Here is a 20,390-nt window from a genome sequence, read left to right as displayed (position 1 = left end):
ATAATGCCAAAGTGCCTTCCAGAAAAGTTCCTGTCCACATCTACCAGTAGTATTTCAAAGTGTCTCTCTTACTGCATACTGCCAGGATCAGATATTCTATTAATCTTTGTGAATTTGACAGATCAAAAAGACTTTATTTGTATTTTAATTTATGTTTCTTTACTAGTAACATTGAGAGAGAGAGAGTGTGTGTGTGTATATGTGTGTGTGTATATGTATATACATATACATATATATATGCTTCTGTTCCAAGCCTAATATATATTTATTAGGCCTGGGACAAAAATTGTAGTGAACCAAATTTAATAAAACTTGGGCATAAATTGAAGGAAGGTCCAGTAATATACTGAGGCTGCTTTCAATAAAAACAGCAGAACACATATAGTCAAATTAATGCTTGTCCCTTCAAAATACTGATTAAAATAAACTCCATTGATGACACTTTTGCTGAAGACATTTTAGGATCTTGGTTTTGGTCTGACTTCTGAAGCACCTTTGGTTTCTTTAGGATTTCCCTAGTGGTGGCATGACTCCAACTTTTGCCAATGGGCTCAGAATTTGGAAGTTTAAGAAATAAGATAACCCAAACTTAATAATGCTACCTTTTCCTTTCATTTTATGAAGGGATAACTATTGGCCTGGTGTGCTGGCCCATGTATGGAATCCTAGCAGTTTGGGATGCTAAGGTGGGGTGATCACTTGATATCAGGAGTTCAAGACCAGCCTGGGCAATGTAATGAGACCCCATCTCCACATAAAAGGGAGGGTAACTATAAATAAATTATTTCTTTTTTAAAAAATGACTTATAAACTGGCTCTGAAGGTGGTTTGTTTATGCAGAAACATTTGCAGAATATCCCATTGGGTGTTAGATGCTATGTTGGGCTCTGGGCTTACAATTACGGAAATTTTATACTCTCCACTCTTTGGTCTTTTTGGAGAGGTAATGCCCACGTTGAGCACTGAAAGACAAGTAGGGGGATATAAATCCAGGTAAGAAGGAGTCAGTCAGATGGAGTGTGGTGAAGGATGTTCAGACAGGGAAACATACATGCAAAAGAGGGAAGGCAGGACACAGCATATGCATCCAACATTTGGTAGGGTGAGGCCTCACATGGGAGCAGTGAGAGGTTAGGGATCAAGGAAGTAGGCACCGGATCATGAAGGGTCTTGCTAAGACTTTATTCTGAAAGCTTCAGGAAACCTTTTAAGGATTTCTAGTGGAGTTGTTTCATGATCAGATCTGAACTTAGAAAAACTGACATCTTATTTTTGGAGGATGCATAAGGGTAGGGCAGAAGTGAGGAAAATAATTGAGAGACCAGTAATCCAGGCAGCAAGTGGTCTGAGCCTGAGTTCAGTGGCCAGGGCAGGTAGAGAGAAGTGGACAGCAGGACAGCACCATTAAGGAGACTTGGATTATATGTGGAGGGCAAAGCAGAGGGAGGGGTCTGAGTGGTCGTGGCCAAATTTTGGGGGAAAGTGGATGATGCTGAGGTGAGTCACGAAGATAGACAATGTGGAGCCAGGGGCAAGAGTGTGATGAAGGAGATGCTTAAGTTTGGTCGTGCTGAATTGGAAATGGCTCTGGGACTTTTAAGAAGAGATGTCATGTAAATAGTTGGATCCAGAGCCTAGGATGTAGACAAAGTCTGGGAACATAGATTTGGGAGCTATGAACACATTCCCCAAGAGAAGTCACAAAAATGTGCCAAGCAGCAGGAGCCTGATACAGTGCTTGCGTTTCACTCTGATATGCCTTGTTCCTTTCAGGGTATTGCATTTTCGGTAGCCCCTGTCTCACACCTAGATATTTTGGCTCTCAGCTTTGATCTGATATAGCTATCAATCCCTGCATCAGTGAACTCACAGGCCATAGCTAAAGATATGCTGTCATTGAAGACAGGTTTGTCCTCCAAAACTAAAAACCAAGTGAGCAATTAGAAATTGTTTAAGTGCCCATCAATAGGAAATAGAATAAATATATTGTGGAAAGTCCATATAATTATTATAACATAAATTGGATCATATCATTTCCCCCACTGAAAGCCTGCTAGTGACTTTTTTTGCACCTAGAATACAATCCAGACAGCTTAAGACCTTGCATGATCTGACCTTGGCCTGTTTTGGCTTCATCCCATGCCACCTTCCTTCATGCCAGGATCTTCTTTGATTCACTCAAACAGTCACACACTTTCTCATCTCATCCTTTGCTCATGGTGTCTCCTCTCCGTGAACCATCTTATCATTTAGTAGTAACTACTTGTCCTTCAGCTTGCAGCTTAAATTACCTCTCAGGAGAGGGTCCCTTGGATCCCTCCCCACTTGCCACTCCCCTACTCCTCTGTGTTTTTACATTATGATCTCAGTCTATGATTTTTTTTTTCTTTTTTTTTTTTTGCCTTTTGTCTGCCCTTCCGTAAGGTTAGGGATTGTGAGTATTATAACACTAGTACCTGAAACATAGTAGGTACTAAATAAACTTTTTTTTTCAATGAATGATATTTTAGCAGGGGAAATATTTTTGTATTAATTCAAGCTGCTGTAACAGAGTACCATAAACTGGGTGGTTTAAGGAACAGGTATTTATTGCTCACAGTTCTGGAGGCTGGGCAGTCCAAGATCAAGGTATAGGCAGATCCAGTGCTTGCCAAAGGCTGGTTTCCTGGTTTGCAGATGGCTGCTTTCTCCCTGTATCCTCACATGGTGGGGAGAGAGTGGAGAGAAGAAGAAAGCTATTCTGTCTCTTCTTATAAGGACACTAATGCCATTCATGAGGACTCCACTCTCGTGACCTAATTACCTCCAAAGGCTCTGCCTCCTAATATTATCACATTGAAGGTTAGGATTTCAACATGAATTTGGGGGAGGCACAAACATTTAGTCTGTAATAATTGATAAGTGAAAAAAAAAGACACACAGCATAGAATAATCATTTCCAAAAATGAAAGAAAAATTTCTATACATATATGTGTGTGTTTATGTGTTCATATAAACATAAGAAAAAAAGAGAAAGTATGTGGCCCAGTCTGTTTCCAACTACATCTGTTCAGTGGGAGTAGGTCAGGACCTTTTATGGCCTATTTTATTTACTTCTATATTATAATAATCATTTATTTATTTCTATAGTGGGCATGTTTATATTTTTGTAACTATATTTTTATAGTGGGCATTACCTAACAAAGCAGAAATATTAAAAATAAATCCAATTAAAATTTCCACTCCTTTTAACAATCACGTTTGTTTTTATGGCCAATGACTCTTACATGGGCATTTTTTTTTTCAGGTTTTCCAGTTAATGAGAAATTTGAGATGCAAAATTCTTTTTGATTTAGACCAGTGAATGAAGATTAGGTACTCATTAAACAACTGTGAAAGTCCTTTGTAGATAATTTTGCTTTATAGATAATTTCGTGCTTCCAGTGAAACTGAAATGTAACTGATGGCCTTAGCTTGGCTATTTTTGAAGAATCCTTGACTGTCAGGCTCCCCTATAAGACTTCCCTCTTCAGCACTCCGTTTACTGGCCACATGCTTTACATAGCACTCTGCTTAGATTTTGCCTTTGAGGATGGCCATCTCCCTTCAGCTGCTCTGATTTGGAAGAGGGGCAAGGAGTGCAGCTTTCCCCGAGATAGGGCGACCTTTTTTTCCCTTCTGTCTTCACATCCTAATCACACTACTTCTAACTGGATGTGAATGTCTTAACTGTGAAAAACTGTGAGTTCTCTGCCAGAAATAAGTCTCTAGGGCTTCCCAGGTGTTAATTATTTCCTGTGAGAGTTCTGATTTGAAAGTGAGGTTTCTCTCCTTGACCTTTAACCCTCATTACTCTTCTGTGTTCCCAGTTGGTTCGACTGTGCAATGAGGGCGCCCGGAAGATGGAAAGGACTGAGATGATGTACACAATTAACTCCCAGCTGGAATTTAAAATTAAGGTATTCTTGTACCTTGTTCATTACTGTTCTTGCCTAAGTTTTCTTTAAATAGAGAGAGACAGTTGAGGGCAACAAAGTAGATAGGAATTTGCTTTTCAAAGAAGGGTCGTAAATTGATAAGAAGGAGTAGCAGATGCTTCAGGCAATTTGGTTTTGCTTGTACCAGAGTGACCTTTCTCCAGGCCCTGAAGCCAGACATTATCTAAGAAGACTTTTTTGTTTTTTTCCAGGAAGAAACCAAGCTTAGGGGAATAAACAAAATAATAGAATAGTGTAGTTAAAATAATAGAATTTTAGAATTGAAAGGAGATTCCTTCATTATTCTCAGAATGTTCTGAAAAACAGTAATATTCCATGCCCTGGACCAGTGTTCTCCTAAATTAAATAAGGACACTCCTTTTCTTGTTTGCAACAAGAAAAGGATCGTTAATAGGTAATTTTTTTCAAGATTGTTTTTCTCCCATAATTTTTTTGAATATGTGCTGCTTGTTATTCCTTGTCTGATACTGCTCTGGAGCAGATGACAAGATGAACAAAGAGGAAGAAAATGACAGTTAATGGCAAATCTAGGTCATGGCCATTCTTTTGTTGGCTCACCGGCTGAGTTTTTAACGGGAAGTGAGTGCTCACAATTGTGACTCTATTTAGTTTTATAACTTGTAAATGTCATTAAACCATTTTAAATGACTGGTCATGTTTTTCCCTAGTAAAAGTGTTTCTATTTCGGGCAGTCAAATTATAGTGATCAGCATTTCATGGTATTCTGTGAAAAGCAGATTGTCTGCCATGTCATGTAGTTTGAGGATTATTGCATGCTTGCTTTGGCAGCATATATACTAAAATTGAGGATCACTGATATAGTACAGCTACACCCTTTTGTTTTAAGAATGAGGAAAAGAAACTCAGAGAATAATTGTCTGCAGAGTCACTTGGCTAGTGGTGATAAAATCAGGACTAAGGTCCAGACGTCCTGACTTGCAGGTCAGTGTAAACTCTTCTACTGTAACATTCTGACGGTAATGGTTTAGATGCAGAAACACAAACTGTAAAAGGGAAGAAGATGGGTATTTGCCAAAAACCAGATACACACGCACACACATGCATGCATGCACACTTTAGTTTTAATATTCTTGTACAGAAATTTACAGTAATTAAAAAACCCATCTTTCTCCTAGTTGTCAATATCTCGTTCTCTCTAATTTGTTTCTAAATATTTTGGAAAATATATCTGACAAGTTTGTTTTTTGTTTTTTAATTTCCTCCTTTTGAAAGATGAAAAAAATCCCTAACCATTTTTCTTTTCCCTTCTTCATTGAAACTCAGTTGGTATAAGATTACATTAAGAAACTCTGTCCAGGCCAGGCAAGGTGGCTCATGCCTGTAATCCCAGCACTTTGGGAGGCCAAGGTAGGGATCACCTGGGGTCAGGAGTTTGAGACCAGCCTGACCAACATGATGAAACCCTGTCTCTACTAAAAATACAAAAATTAGCCAGATATAGTGGCGGGCACCTGTAATCCCAGCTATTTGGGAAGCTGAGGCAGGAGAATCGCTTGAACCCTGGAGGCAGAGGTTGCAATGTGTCAGTATCTCACCACTGCACTCCAGCCTGGGCAACAGAGCAAGACTCTCAAAAAAAAAAAAAAAAAAAAAAACCTCGGTCCAGAACCCAAAATTAATTTGTAATTGAAAAATACTAACCCCAAGGATCATTAAAAATAAGTGATTAACATCAATTTGAGTTCATGAATTTCGGTTGGTTGTTTTCTTTTTCATTCAATGATTAAAATATTTGCAAGCCAAAAGTATAGATTTACAGTGGAGCACCTAATTTAGAACACTTAGAATTACTAATTAGTACTAATTGGAAATACTCGTAAAATCTTAGGACCTTATAACACTATATGAATAACAGTGGACGTTCCTATTTAATTTATTTTAATGATGATAAAATAGAGGTTCAGTGAGGTTAAATGATTTATCCAAGTACAATGGCAAGTATTGTAAGAATACAACAGATTTACTGAGCATCTTCCATGTGGAAGGCAGTAGATAAACAAAAACATGGTCATCCCTCCCCTCATAGTCTAGTAGGAGACTGCTGAAAATCAAAGGAGTCAGCAAAGTCTACAGCTATCACAGACATAGCTAGAAGACTATGGAAAGTACTGGAAATGGAAAGGAGATGGACAGCTCTAAGAGCAAGAGACAGGCTGTGGGGCTTGGAGCAGTCTGGCAAGGCTTCATGCCAGAGGTGTGTTTGACCTGAATCTTGAAAGGTGAGTTAGGAAGGGTCTCAGAGCAGAAACAAATGCACAGGTTCCACTGCTGTGGCCCAGGAATTGTAAGCAATTCAGGAATTGTGGGTAGACTTGGGGTGCAAGAGGAGCAGGGCGGAGCTGCGGTAGCAGGCAAACACTCATATGGACATCCCTGTGCACCAAGAGGAGGAGCTGAGTGAGGTCATTTGGGAGCCACTAAATAGTTCTAATTAGGGAAGTGACACAATCAGATGTGTGTTTAGTAAAGACAACTTCAGCAGTGGGGAAAGACTTTTCCAACTTACTCCAAATCCAGAAGTCATTAAAAGAAAAAAGTCCAATTTATCTATATAACTTTTTAAAAATTTTCTCTATAGGGGGAAAAAGACCATGAAAAAAGTGAAAAGGCAAATAGCAAACTGGAGACAAAAATAGTTGCAACTCACATATAGACAAAGGGTAAATATCCCCAATGCATAAAATCAAAGTGATAAGAGAAGACCCACTAGTCTACAAGCCAAGGAGCACCAAAGATTGCCAGCAAACTACCAGAAGCTGGGGGAGAGACCTGGAACAGATTATTCTCTAGCACCTTCTGAGAGCCTGGCCTTGCTGACACTTTCATCTTAGGCTGTCTTCCAAAACTGTGAGACATAAATTCCTGTTGTGTAAAAGAAAGAAAAAAAAATACCACTAGAAAGTTGCAAATTAGAAAACTGCTACCAGAAAAGGAAACCCAAATGATGATTAAAGTTTTGAAGATGCTTTATTTCACTCAGAAGAAAATTGCTATTTGAAGACTAGCAAATAAAGATAATGAACCTCATCTTTTAGATTTATAAATAATTCAAAAGTTTGATAACACATTTTATTGATGGAATTGGAGAGAAAGACATTTTTATATGTTGCCGGTGGGAAAGATTGTTCCACTCCAATGGTGTGCAATTTGGCAATAACTATCAAAATTACAAATGCAAGTGACTACAACTCAGCAATTTTACTTCTAAGAATTTATTCTACAGATGTACTCATCAATGTATAAAATTATACACACACTGAGCGTTGTTTGTAATAGTGAAAGATGAGGAAAAACATCTAAATATCAAAGAGGACTGATTAAATAAATTATAGTATACCCAAATAATGTGATACCACTCAAAAGAATAAAGGAGAATTTTAGATACCTATATGGAAATCTTTCTTATACATTATTAAATGAAAAAAGTAAGGTTTAGATATAAAAAAATACAGTTTGCTTTTGCAGATGAAATGTTTGGACAGATGCAGACGAAACTAGTTATTGGTCATTACCTGTGAGGGGCGGTGGTCAGGGAGTGGGCCTTGTCGGGTTGACTGGGTGGAGAGCCACCCACTCACTCAGATAGGAAATTCAGGAGGAGGAACAAGTTTCAGGGGAAGGTAATGAGTTCTATTTTGGCCATATTTGTTTTATGGTATGGCTATAGGTGCTACTATGAGAATATTGGTTGCAAATTTACTAAGTAGTGCCATTTTCACATTTATCTGATTTAATTCTCACATGAACCCTGTAAAGTACCCTATTATTAACTTCATTTTATAGATGAAGAACCTGAAGCTAGAGAGATTAAATACTTTTCTCAAGGTTATACACGAAGACGTTATAAAGTCTAGATTCAAATCTTTGACTCTGGAGTCCACATTCTTAACAATGACTGTTTAATAATATGGATATTTTTCTAATTTGGAGGAAAGTAAATTTTGTAGGGCGTGTGTGTGTGTGTGTGTTTCATTTTCATTTCACACATGTTTTTCATTTTTAATTTTGCTTGTGATTTCCTGGAAGACTGTCAAGTGCTAAACTGCAGTAATATGAGAGGAGGTAGAAAGCATCGCTGGATTGGCACTTTGGAAGCTAGTATAAAGTTAGAGCATAGGCTCCAGAGCTGGCCTGCCTGAGCTGCTGTAGTATACTAGCTGTATAACCTTGGGCATCACTTACCTTTTCATGTCTTGGTTTTCTGAACCCTAAAATAAAGCTGATGATAGTACTTTTCCTCATGGAATGATTTTGAAAATTAAATTCTTTAAGAGATATAAAGGATTGAAACAGACCTGATTTGTAGTAAACAAGCAGAAAACATTATTGAGATGTTTTATCAGAATATTTATAGATGTGGATGCATTGAAGAGTGAATGGGATGTGAAGCATTTGAAGCAGATTAGACTTTTCATCCCAGAAGCTTGACTATCAAGAGGTTAGGGCAGTGATGATAACTAGAGGATACACAAAGTCAAGGGACCATTTTAGTGATAGTCTTCAGGATAGTTTGCAGAAAGGGAGCCAGGAGGGAGAGAATACTAATGAGAGGGGAATAAATCAAGGGAATAAGGCCTTAGAGCTGAAAGCAGGGTGTTGAAGACAGGAGAGCTTATCCTCTGAGATGGGAGGAAAGAAAATGATGGTTGTAGAGAAAAAGCTGGTCGCTCAACCAAGATCAAAAACCAGAGATTAGTTTGTGTCTCAAATCCAGTGTTTTTTCTCCACTAGAGAACAGCTTTCTTTAAAAGTTGCTTCTACAGAGTTGAGAAGAATTTTTTTTTTTTTTTTGTCTTGCGATGGGTTTGACCTTATGAATAAGCACATGGAGAAGTTGAGGGTTCTCAGGCTGCATTAGGAGACATACATTCAGTGTGATTGAGTGGAGTGGTGGGATGTTAGTTGACAGAAGGCTTTGCTGGTTGCCATTTGGGGGCCTTGCTGATGGCCCCCCAGTGGAAATACAAGAAAAATCTTTGTGTAATAGCGGACAGTTTGGTGATTTCCCAAAAATCTAAACATAAGAGTTATTACTATATGACCCAGCAGTTCCACTCCTAGGTATATACCCAAGAGAACTGAAAAGAGATGTTCAAAAGCATATACACAAATCTTCATGGCAGCATTATTCATAATAGCCAATAAAGTGGAAATAGCTCAAATCAGTGGAAGAATTGATAAACAAAATGTGATATAGGTATATAGTAAAATATTTAGGCACAGAAAGGAATAAAGTTCTGATATTTACTATGTGGATGAACCTTGGAAATATTATGCTAGGTGAGAGAAACCAAATTCAAAGATCACATGTTGTATAATTCCATTTATATGACACGTCAAGTATAGACAAATCCATAGAGTTAGAAAGTAGTTTAGTGGTTGCCAGATGCTTGGGGGAGGAAGAGTGGGGGATGACTGCTCAGTGAATATAGGGTTTCCTTTTGAGGTAATGAAAATGTTCTGGAATAATGGTGATTATTGAACAACACTGTGAACATACTAGAAACCACTGTATTCTATACCCTCTGAAGTGGTGAAATGGTCAATATGTCAATTTCATGTTATGTAAATTTTATCTCAACATAAAAAAAAAATTTGCTGTTCAGCAGCTCTTTCTTTTCTTGCTGCCCCATAAAATTAGTTACATTTTATGCCAAGGCTCGTTTTCTAGGATGCTAGGTAATAGAAAAAAAGAATGAAAAGTCTGTGCTCTGTAGGCATTGTATCAGTACTGTTTAGGATATATCTTTGTTCATGAATTTCTTTTCTAGTTTCTGGTTCACACCTTGATTCTAGTCTCAGCACTTCCTTACTAGGGGAATTCACTCATGCTCACTTTGGGCTGTTCTGATTTCCTTTATTTTGATCATTTTAATGTCTCTTCTTTAATTAAACCTATCTGAATGAGTTCAGTCTTCTAACAATAAATTTGAAACATAAACTATATATAATATTGGATTTTTGTTTTCAAAAGAAATATAGATGTATCGAAAACTATTGTCAATTTTAGGTGTTTATAGATAGAAACTCAGTTTTGCCCCTAGTGGAGTATGAGGAGGACTCCATAAAAACTAATCTGTTTTAAAAACAATAAAACAATTGAAAAATCTCTGTTTCTCCACCCCCTAAATCAGAACAGTCACAGGGCAGCATGTACACTGAAACTTAACCATAATACTGTCCTTGGTTCATCTTGTAGGGTTACACGCAATAGCAAGATAGTCCTGTGTTTCCTGTAATTACGGCCCTTCAGCCGGACCTACCCTGACACAAGGTGACCTCTTGTATGTGCTGCCTAGTCTGCCGGAGTTATCTAAGCAATCTGTTGACCTTTAAGGTCTCAGCTGTCTCTGTAGGGCAATTGTCTGTTTTCGAGATTTTGGGGGTTGGGAACTTCATGAACTCCCTTAGCAGCCAGTTTTGAAAAGTTTGGGGTTAGCCATGATCTTTTATCTTCATTTTTTGGACCTTCAGGAAAATAGTATATAAATGATAAGCAATCTTCTTATAAAAGCTCTTTATAAAGTTTAAAATAAATTTGAAATCCTTTCTTAGACTTCTCATTTCCTCTCTAATATCCTCAATTTCCTTTAGCTATTTATAATTATTATTTCCTGAAAAGGGTGATGTTTGATTGCACCGCATTTCTGCATTATATTTTGTGTCCAAGAACTTTTGCTTATTTTATGGATGTAGTCTTTTAAATCAGATTTTTGGCAGTAAACATTTCTGGTAACTTAAAAAAAAAAAAGCTTTCAAGGGTAAGGATTGTTCTGTAGTTTTGAGAGTTTTCCAGTTGGCTTGTACAAGGCAATAAAGAAAATAAAAAAGCAGTATGCTAATTTTTTGGATACAGCCTTTTCTATGATATAATGATTATGATGGATTATTTTGGAAGAACCTCATTTTCACAGCCAGAAAGTAGTATGATGCTTTCAGGGACAGACTTCCATGAAGAAAGCTACCATAATCTTAAGAATAGGTGTTCTCAAGAATATGGCTAAATAGATAATTTGTAGACAAAAAAGCATGTAGGTTTTTCTCTTGAAAGAAACCTTTTTAGTTCATAAAGTAAATGTAGACTTTTATGTTTGTCTCATTAACCTACAGTTGTGTTTTTCTGTATGTTTAGATTCTGATTTGAGATATTTAAAATAACTAGTTGATTCTGATAGATTTTATTACTAGGCTCTTCAATTTTAAGTAACTCCTTACTTTCTTTTTCAGTTGAGAGTTAATAGAAGGGTCATGGCTTTTTATTGATCCAGTAACATTTTCTCATTGAGTTTTAGTTTCATATTGGGAAGTTAATAGTTTTTTATAGTAGAAGATATATTGTTCTTTTTCATTTTTTCTTGAATTTTCTGTACTTCTGTATTTATAGTTCAGTTTTATATGCCTATGAAACAATGATGCATACTATGATAAGTATCATTTGTTTGAATGCACGTTTTAGATTTTCCTTTCAGTAATCTTAAAAGGATTTCAATTTGGCTTTGGTCACTGAGTTTTTCTCCTTTTGTAGCCTTTTCCTTTAGTCTCCTCTTCCCGGTGGTTGGTAAAAAGAGGTGAATTGACAGCCTATGTAGAAGACACTGTGCTTTTCTCAAGAAGGACATCCAAACAGCAAGTCTACTTCTTTCTCTTTAATGACGTGCTCATTATCACCAAGAAGAAGAGGTAAGTCTTTATCTGGTGTTGCTGACTAGACACTCCAGTTTTAAAGTTCTGTAATTCAGATGCCTGTTAGGGTGATCATTCTTTAAAAGCTAGAGATGTTGAAAGTATAGTTTCTACATACTGAATCATAATTGCATCTGTGCTTCATTTTCTTTGAATTGCTTATATAGTTCAGACTTGAATCATTATCTGCATCATAATTCTTGCCAACCTCTACTGAGCCACTGTTCTAAGCATTTTACACATTTACATCACATAATTCTTATGATATCCCTGAGAAGGTAGCACTGTCCTTCTACCATAAAATTTTTGTGTAAAACAGAAAAGTTGGTCCAATTGAGAACAGGCTGGGGAGCAACTCTAGTGCTCCTTTTAACTTAATTTAAAATGCACTGCTTTTCATGATTCTTAGTCTAAAATATTCCCCTGTGACTGGGAAGGTGTTAGCCATACTCCCTTCTGAAGGGAATAAAGTAAATCATTTGATTGGCAGAGTGTTTGTTCTTCTTACTCCGGGCTTCTAGTTGTGTGTTTGTGTCCAGCTCTAGGGAGATGTCCATGAAGAATATTGTGGAAACCTTTTCTTTCCAGTATTTCTTCTGTCAAACTGTTCCTGTTCTACACACACACCCCCCATCAGCTCTGCCTTTCTCTAGGGAACATACTTTATTAAATGCACCGAATACATGTAAAGTCCTACATAAATATTCCGTCTTTTCTAGAATATGAACTTAGAGTGAAAACATAAATCTGTGGGCTATGATTTCCACACATGGGGGAAATGATGGTGGGCTGAATTGATGTCACGTGGTGGGAGCAGGGGTGGTCCTGGAGTGCAATTTAGGCAAGGTGAAGAGAATTATAGAAACAGATTCCTATGAAAATACAAAATAAATGTCCAAATGTATCAGAAATAATTAAATGCTAGTTCTGAGCTGCTGACTTTGTAGCTTGAAAATTCAAACTAAATTAAAACAGATTGAGTTTTTCTTTTTGCTCCAGACCATATTATGAATTATTTCAGTTGAGTGGCTGTCCAGCTGAAATGAGATGTTAGTATGGTCTTCCCTGAAAAGCCATAATATGACAATGATACATACATTAAAATTCTGATAATTATTTTTCATACTTAGGAAAATACTGTTTCCATAACTCCAAGGAGAAATTATTTCTCTTACCTGGAGTAGTCTAAATACTTCTAGTAGCTAAGTAATTGTTTTTTTCTTTTTTTTGAGACGGAGTCTTGCTCTGTCGCCTGGGCTGGAGTGCAGTGGCATGATCTCCGCTCACTGCAAGCTCCGCCTCCCAAGTTCACGCCATTCTGCTGCCTCAGCCTCCCGGAGTAGCTGGGACTACAGGCGCCCGCCGCCACGCCCAGCTAATTTTTTTGTATTTTTAGTGCAGATGGGGTTTCACCATTTCAGCCAGGATGGTCTCGATGTCCTGACCTCGTGATCTGCCTGCCTCAGCCTCCCAAAGTGTTTTGATTACAGGCATGAGCCACCGCGCCCAGCTGTAAATTTTATAAAGATGGGAGAAGAATTACAATTTTTATGTTTCTGTGTTTTGTTGGTTTCCTATGAGATAGCATTTTTCCTTGGCTTTCTCCAGGATGTTTTGTTTGTAGAGGAGAGTAATTATATATGTCTCTTCAAATGCCAGAACTCTTGACTTTTAACATCTTCCAGCTGTTGAAATATTTGTTCTGTCTCAGTGGACCTAGAGCTTTAACTAAACTTTTGATTTAAATGATAAAATGCACACTGACAGTACCAAGCCAAGTTTAAATATAAATGTAATTTCGATTATGATGACTTTGGTGACTTAATGAAAATATTAAAGGTATTTAAACCAGTACAGTGCAACTTTTGTTCTTGAATTTGCACAGAACTACTCGGTAAATATAGACTATTGAAAGTCAGAATTATAGTAGATGCTCTTCTACTTAGCAGCATACTTTGCCCTTCACAGATGGTTTTGCCATTGTATTTAACATTGCTCTCCTAGCTATCCCACATTTATTTTCCCAGGTAAATTTGAACTTGCATTATTAGTAAAACATAGAGCAATGCCACTGGGAGTCTTTGAGAATTTTTTTTTTTTTTTTTTTTTTTGAGACAGAGTTTCGCTGTTGTTGCGCAGGATGGGGTGCAACGGCGTGATCTCTGGCTCACTGTAACCTCCGTCTCCCAGGTTCAAGTGATTCTCCTGTCTCAGCCTCCTGAGTAGCTGGGTTTACAGGCATGTGACTACGCCTGGCTAATTTTGTATTTTTAGTAGAGACGGGGTTTCTCCATGTTGGTCAGGCTGGTCTAGAGCTCCTGACCTCAGGTGATCCGCCCACTTTGGCCTCCCAAAGTGCTGGGATTAGAGACATGAGCCACCTCACCCGGCCTTTTTCTTTTCTTTTCTTTTCTTTTTTTTTTTTTTTTTTAAGAGCAAGATATACAGCTCCAGTGGAGAGGACAGCCTGAGTACCTAACTTGACCTTTACCAAAACTAGAATTTTCTTGCCTTACCAATTAGTTCATTGTATTTCTAGGGTGTTCTTAGGTAATAATATTGGAGACCTAATTGTTTATGACCTGAATGTGTGGTGAGGTGACATGCAGACCACAGAAGCTTGATTAACAGACTTGGTTAAAAATGTACAGTATGCCTGACCGTATTTACATGATAGCTTCAAGGAGGTGACTGCAAATGCTTTGCATGCCAGTGGCAACAGTAAAGGAGATACAACAACCCTGAACAAGGCAACAATTTAGGCTCAGCCACAAGTTACAGATAAGGAAAATCACCTGTGCCAGCGCTTGAGGACTGATGTATCCACCCACTGCCTAATTCTAATTCCAGGTATCGGTCAAGGAATTTAGCCGCTGGGCTTCCAGTGGTTTTCCTCTTCAGGGAGGTTTTTCAGCTACTGGGAAAGGCTGCTCGGGAGGACAGTTACTCATCCTCCTCCGATCCAGACTGGCAGAAGTTTTATGCTGAGCACATTCCATAGATTGCTGGGGTGTGTGGCCCCCTCAGCTTCGCAGTGCATGTATCACTGCTAGTGCTTGTAAAGCTGGCTTGATGAGTGGCCATGACGTTGTCTTTGTTAACAGGAATTTTCACTTTTTTAGAAAAGAAAGTTTATTTTTATTTTTATTATTTTTTTTTAGAGACAGGACGTTGGTATGTTGTCCAGGCTACAGTTCAGTGGCTATTCACAGGCAAGATCATAGTGCACTGCAGCCTCACACTCCTGGACTCAAGCAGTCCTTCCACCTCAGCCTCCTGAGTAGCTGGGGCTGTGGACACATGCCTTGGTCTTTAAAAGTAAGTTTAAAGTTTTCATTAGCGCTGGCTGCTAGTGAGTCACTCTACTAATAGCCTGGTTCTACCAAATTTCAAAAGGATACATGATTGACGACTCTGGATGAGGGATGAGAACATGAACACTTTGGTATTTGAATCTTTGACTGGAAGTTATCTGGGTACGGCAAGAGCAGACTTCTCAACCTCGGCACGATTGACATTTTGGGGCCTGATGTTTCTTTGTTGTAGAGGGCTGTCCTGTGCAATGTAGGATGTTTTAGCAGCATTCCTCGTCTCTATCCACTGTTCGCTAGTAGCAGCCCCCTTGCACCCTAGTTGCGACAACCACAAATGCCTCTGGACGTTTTTGCCTAATGTCCCCATGGGGCAAATCCCTGCTAGTTGACAACCACTATACTAGCATCATAATAAACTAAACTAGCTTTGCCTTTGGAGTAGTGAAGCTGTGTAAATCTATCAGACTGGCCCAGCAAGAATAGTAATATTGTATTATAAAAGTAATTTATTGTCAAGTTATACTTATAGGTTAACAAATAACATTATAATATCCAATATGTGCCTAATAACAACTTATTATAATAAAGACTAATTACAGACTATACCTTCATGTATAACCTTATGGTCTAAGTACTGTTATCCCTAGTTTTGAAATACAAAACTGAATCCAAGACCTAATTAGGTTCAAACTCCTAAAAGGTTTATTTTGTAAGATATAGTCCCTTCTATCTGGCTTAGGTCTTCTCTACCAATTTCACCTGAAGCTAAAAGCAAAATTTTCCTTCCTTTATTAGTTTCCTTGCTGTGTTAGTTTCCTACAGCTGCTGCATCAAAGTGCCACAAACAAAGCAAGTGGCTTGAAACAGTCAGAATGTATTGTCTCACAGTTCTGGAGGCCAGGATTATTTCCATTTCACAGATGAAGACACTGAGGAAAAGAGAGATGAAATATCTTTTTCAAGGTCTTTCAGCAGAGCCAGGATTCTAATCTGAGTCTTTGTTTCCATAGGCTCAATTTCTTTATGTTCATTACTTCTTCGTTTTATTTTTCTAGAATATTTCACTTTTTCCCTCATCCTATAAAGTTATTGGGGGAAAAAAAAGCATAGAAACTTACATCTTTTTTTGTTTTTTGGAGAAACATCTTTTCCAAAGTAAGCTTTTGAGTATTTTTATGGTTCTACTGGTTGTAGGAGAAAACTAGAACCAGGACCAAATCATATTTGTGAGTTTTCCTCTACCATTAGCTAATCTAGCATCAGAATCTGGGGAAGAGTTTCCCTTTGATAACATTTCCTTCCTGCAGACATTTAAGACAGGAGATTTCTACTTCCTGATTTCTGGTTCCATAAATACTGTGTATATTGACATAGTTTGAGCCCCATGTTACAACTTTCTAAGTTTTACAAAAAGGTTTTCAAAACTTTTAATTTTTTTTCAGGTTTTATAAAATTTTCTGTAATAGCAAACTACTAGGTCATTATCATAAGGGCAAGAACTTAAGTTCAAACTTGGATTTTCCCAAATAGTTTGAACACCCAGTGGCTTAAAACTGTGCAGGCTCCCTTGAAAGGTTCATGGCCTGGTTTGGTTCCTTTTTTTGCTTTTTCCATGAGAATGCTCTTTCCTATTATAGAAAGCTGGAAACCACCTGATACCTGTCTTCTGGGGAAGTTAAGAGTATCTTGGCTAAAGGAAGGGCAGTAAGAATGATTGAAAGCTCCTTTGTTCCTGGAACACAGGAAGCTTGGTTATTTCTGACCATTTTGGAATTGAGTTCTAAATTCAAGATGGCAAGATGGGGTGGAAAAGAAATGAGAGGCCTATTTCCTTTTTGCTTTTCTTTTTTCTTCCACTGTCCTATGCACCCTTGATTCCTCTGATGTTACGAGGTGTTGTTTCCTCTGCGTCTGTAAGGAGAGTTGGCTGTTAAATGTTGAAATCTGCCACTACTGAGAGGCACAATATCGATGCCTGGGGTCAGAAAGAACTGAGCTCCAATCCTGGGCAAATTACTTCTCATCTGTCAGAGCCTCAGTGTTCCATCTGTAATATGGAGATAATAACATCATCTTCATCATGGAGTTTCTGTGAGAATTAATGAGATAATGCACATAAAGCTCTTACTAGAGTGGATATGAATAGTCCTGCTAAGTAACTGATACATACTATCATTAAGATTATTTTTGGTATTATGTTTCTCTCTCTAAAGATTTTGCCATAAATCAAATTATTGCTCTTCTACTTCTAGAATATTTTATTGTTTTAAAAAATGATTTTCAACCTTTATGTAATTGCTACATAGCTGAAGGTATGGCTCACTCTAGGACCAGACCTGAATGTATGGCCTCTAGAGCATGAGCAGTTTAGGGATGAATGACTTTAACTCTGTGCCTTTGCCTCCTCAGGAAACCCATGTCAGGCGGCAAGTGAGTGAGGAAAAACTATTGGTCTATTTTTATTATTTTATAAATTGGTGTAAATCATGTGTGCACGTTGTAGTAGCAGTTTTTTTTATTTTTTATTTTTTGCACTATTCCTCAGTGATTAGGAGACACTATAACATTGCTGCTGAAAAATGCGCAATAAATAGTATAGTTTTCCTTTTTATTGATGTAAGTCAGTGGTATGGTACTCCTGACTTGGAGTGTAGGGTGGCTGTATAATTTGGATAACCTTGTTACCCACTTAAGAAGCTGCCTGCCTGCCCTTCAGGGCTTGCTTATTTCAGCTTATCCCAGGGAGAGAGCTTCAGAAAGGTACTGACAGCCTCTCAAACTGTGCATCTCCTCTTTTTCAAGGACTATGGGTTCAGAGCATCCCATGGGCAGCCGCAGAAGTGCTGGGCTGTGGCATCTGGTGGTCCTTGGTGACAGGGATGGGGCTACCCGGCCCTTTTCTGGGTCACTGGCCATCTTTTTTGTGGCAGTAAATCATAGCAGATGCTTATCGTACTAATGAACAGGGATCCTCATCTCCACTATTGGTTATGTTATTAACAATGAAATAGGATGTATGTGGCATGTTTGTTAGACTTCAGAATTATCTTGAGGAACTGAGCAAGTAAGGCTATTTGAAATCAGTTTCTGGATAAATATTGTGCCTTGTTTTGCTGGTCTGAGCACTTGCCAAATTGTGGATTTCTTGACATGGGCATTTAGCTCTAATTATGCTTGGTCCACTTGCACATTTGCAAAACATATAATTATCAGGCTTTTAACAAAACGTCAGGCAGTTTAAATGGATGGTGTTCTGTTAGGAGAGTAAAAAAAATAATAGCTGACATTTACTGTAAGTTAGGCATGATTGTAAGAGCCTTACACACAATGAGGTAATACATGTGTTACCTCATTTAATCCTCTCAACAATCCAGTGAAGTTGGTACTGTTACTCCCACTTTACAGATGAGAAAACTGAAGCACAGAGAGGATCAGTAACTTGCTTGGGTTCACAAAGCCAGTGAGTAATTGGGTTTCTTTTTGGTTTTGGTTTTGTATTTTTTGAGACGGAGTCGCCCAGGCTGGAGTGCAGTGGCACAATCTCGGCTCACTGCAACCTTCACCTCCTGGGTTCAAGCAATTCTCCTGCCTCAGCCTCCCGACTAGTTGGGACTACAGGTGCTTGCCACCACGCCTGGCTAATTTTTATTTTTTCTACTGTTAGTAAAGATGGGGTTTTACCGAGTTAGCCAGGATGGTCTGGATCTCCTAACCTTGTGATCCACCTGCCTTGGCCTCCGGAAGTGCTAGGATTACGGGTGTAGGCCACTGCGCCCGGCCTAAAATTGGGTTTCCTACCAGACATTCCAAATCGTGGCTTAACTCTTACCTGCTGTGCCATACTTAATTCTTTTAAAATTGTATATTGTTCCACTAACAACATGTTAGTAGTATAATTCTAAAACCAAGCTTTGAAATGGAAATCAACCTCAATCAAGTGAAAAAAATTTTACCTCTTTGACTGAAAATAAATTTTAGCATAAATTCAATGTCCTTCATCCCAGCAAAGTTTGACTAGAGTGTTTCTATTCCATTTAAGCACATGATTAAGTGTGAGGGTTTAGGAATCATGTTTTTTAGAAGGAGAAGGGAAACAAGTTGAAATCTACAGAACACTTTTTCTCATACATATATTGGAGGAAAGTAGGAAGAATTTCCTTTGATCTCATAAACCCCATTAACTCCTGTGTATCAGTGCTACTGGGGGGAATGTTAGAACCATTAAATTCCTCAGAGGGATTTAATGCATGACAGTCTAGAAGAGGATCTTGGAGAGTGTCCCCAAAGAAGGATGACTTAGAAATGTCACAAAAGGCATTAGAAGACAGGGAGTTTCAGGATTCACAGTTGCTCAGTGTCACTAGATTCTGTATACATGCAAAGAGAAATAATGGCAAAATCCAGGTGTTTAATTTTGTGGGGTGATGGGCTATGGTGGCCTTCGGAAGCCATTTCACTGGCCTGTAAGCACAAAGGTCTGAAAAACCGCAGGCAGCTGCTAACTCAGGAAACATATTGTCGTGGCACCAGCATATTCTAGTAAATATTTTTTTCAGGACAGAGAAGCTGTGTGAATGTTTTAAAGCCTATGGAAAGGGAACTACTGAATAAGTAAAAAATAAATGTCTCTATCTTGAGAATACATGCCAAAAATCATATGACTATCAATGCTGTGATAAGTCTCAATAGCATCTTTTCTTTTAATTAAACCTTTTTACAAAAGGAAGAACTGGAAATGCTGCTTGGGTTTCCTTCTGTTGGATTTGGGCTATAAAAGAGAGTTCTAAAACAGTGTAAACGGGTACGTGAGAGTTATACCCACAGCTGGGGCTGAGAGATGTGGATTGTGGGAAAGCTGGCTTGTGCAGTCTAACCCTTTCCCTTGCCTCCCCATCACCATCCTTCCTTTCACTCTCCTGGGTGCATCTTGGTAAACTAGCCTATTTTCCATTCCTGTTCATCCGTATTAAGTACCTAAAATGCTTGCTAATAAGGGTTAAGATAAGAACTCGCCCTAAGGTATGTACATGTTTAACAGCACCTCTCTGACCACAAGGCAAACCCTTATAGGTCTGTATCCTGCAGAAAGACCTGTCTTGTCACTTGCTTTTTCTTCACAACTCTTATGTACCCAGAGCTTGGGTCCAAGGAAGTATCCTGGTTTAAGGAGTGAGATTGGGATCCGCATTTTAAAAAATATTTGATGTTTCCCCAAATGTCCCAGTATTATTTATTGATTAACTCATTAATTTTTTAGAGATTTGAAATGTCACCTCTGTATCCCCAGACATGTCTGTGTCAACTCGTGAACCCACTATTCTGCTTCACAATCCATCAGTCAACTCATGCCCTTGTCCCAGTCTTTGAATTTCTGCAGCTTTACAGTATGTTTTGA

At 38.3% G+C, this 20,390-nt stretch overlaps 1 protein-coding gene across 1 annotated transcript in view; it reads left to right on the top strand.

Annotated features, from left to right (window-relative positions):
- ARHGEF26 (Rho guanine nucleotide exchange factor 26) overlaps nucleotides 1-20,390 on the top strand; it is a 143,780-nt gene that overhangs the window by 100,424 nt on the left and 22,966 nt on the right. Inside the window, exons 10-11 of the mRNA XM_008008663.3 lie at nucleotides 3,849-3,938; nucleotides 11,524-11,678. Of these exons, the coding sequence (XP_008006854.3) occupies nucleotides 3,849-3,938; nucleotides 11,524-11,678 (245 nt within the window). The remainder of the gene's footprint in view (nucleotides 1-3,848; nucleotides 3,939-11,523; nucleotides 11,679-20,390) is intronic.

The sequence above is a fragment of the Chlorocebus sabaeus genome, chromosome 15 (assembly GCF_047675955.1).
Source record: "Chlorocebus sabaeus isolate Y175 chromosome 15, mChlSab1.0.hap1, whole genome shotgun sequence".
Classification (NCBI taxonomy): Eukaryota; Metazoa; Chordata; class Mammalia; order Primates; family Cercopithecidae; genus Chlorocebus; species Chlorocebus sabaeus.
This window is presented reverse-complemented; position numbering and strand designations above follow the sequence as displayed.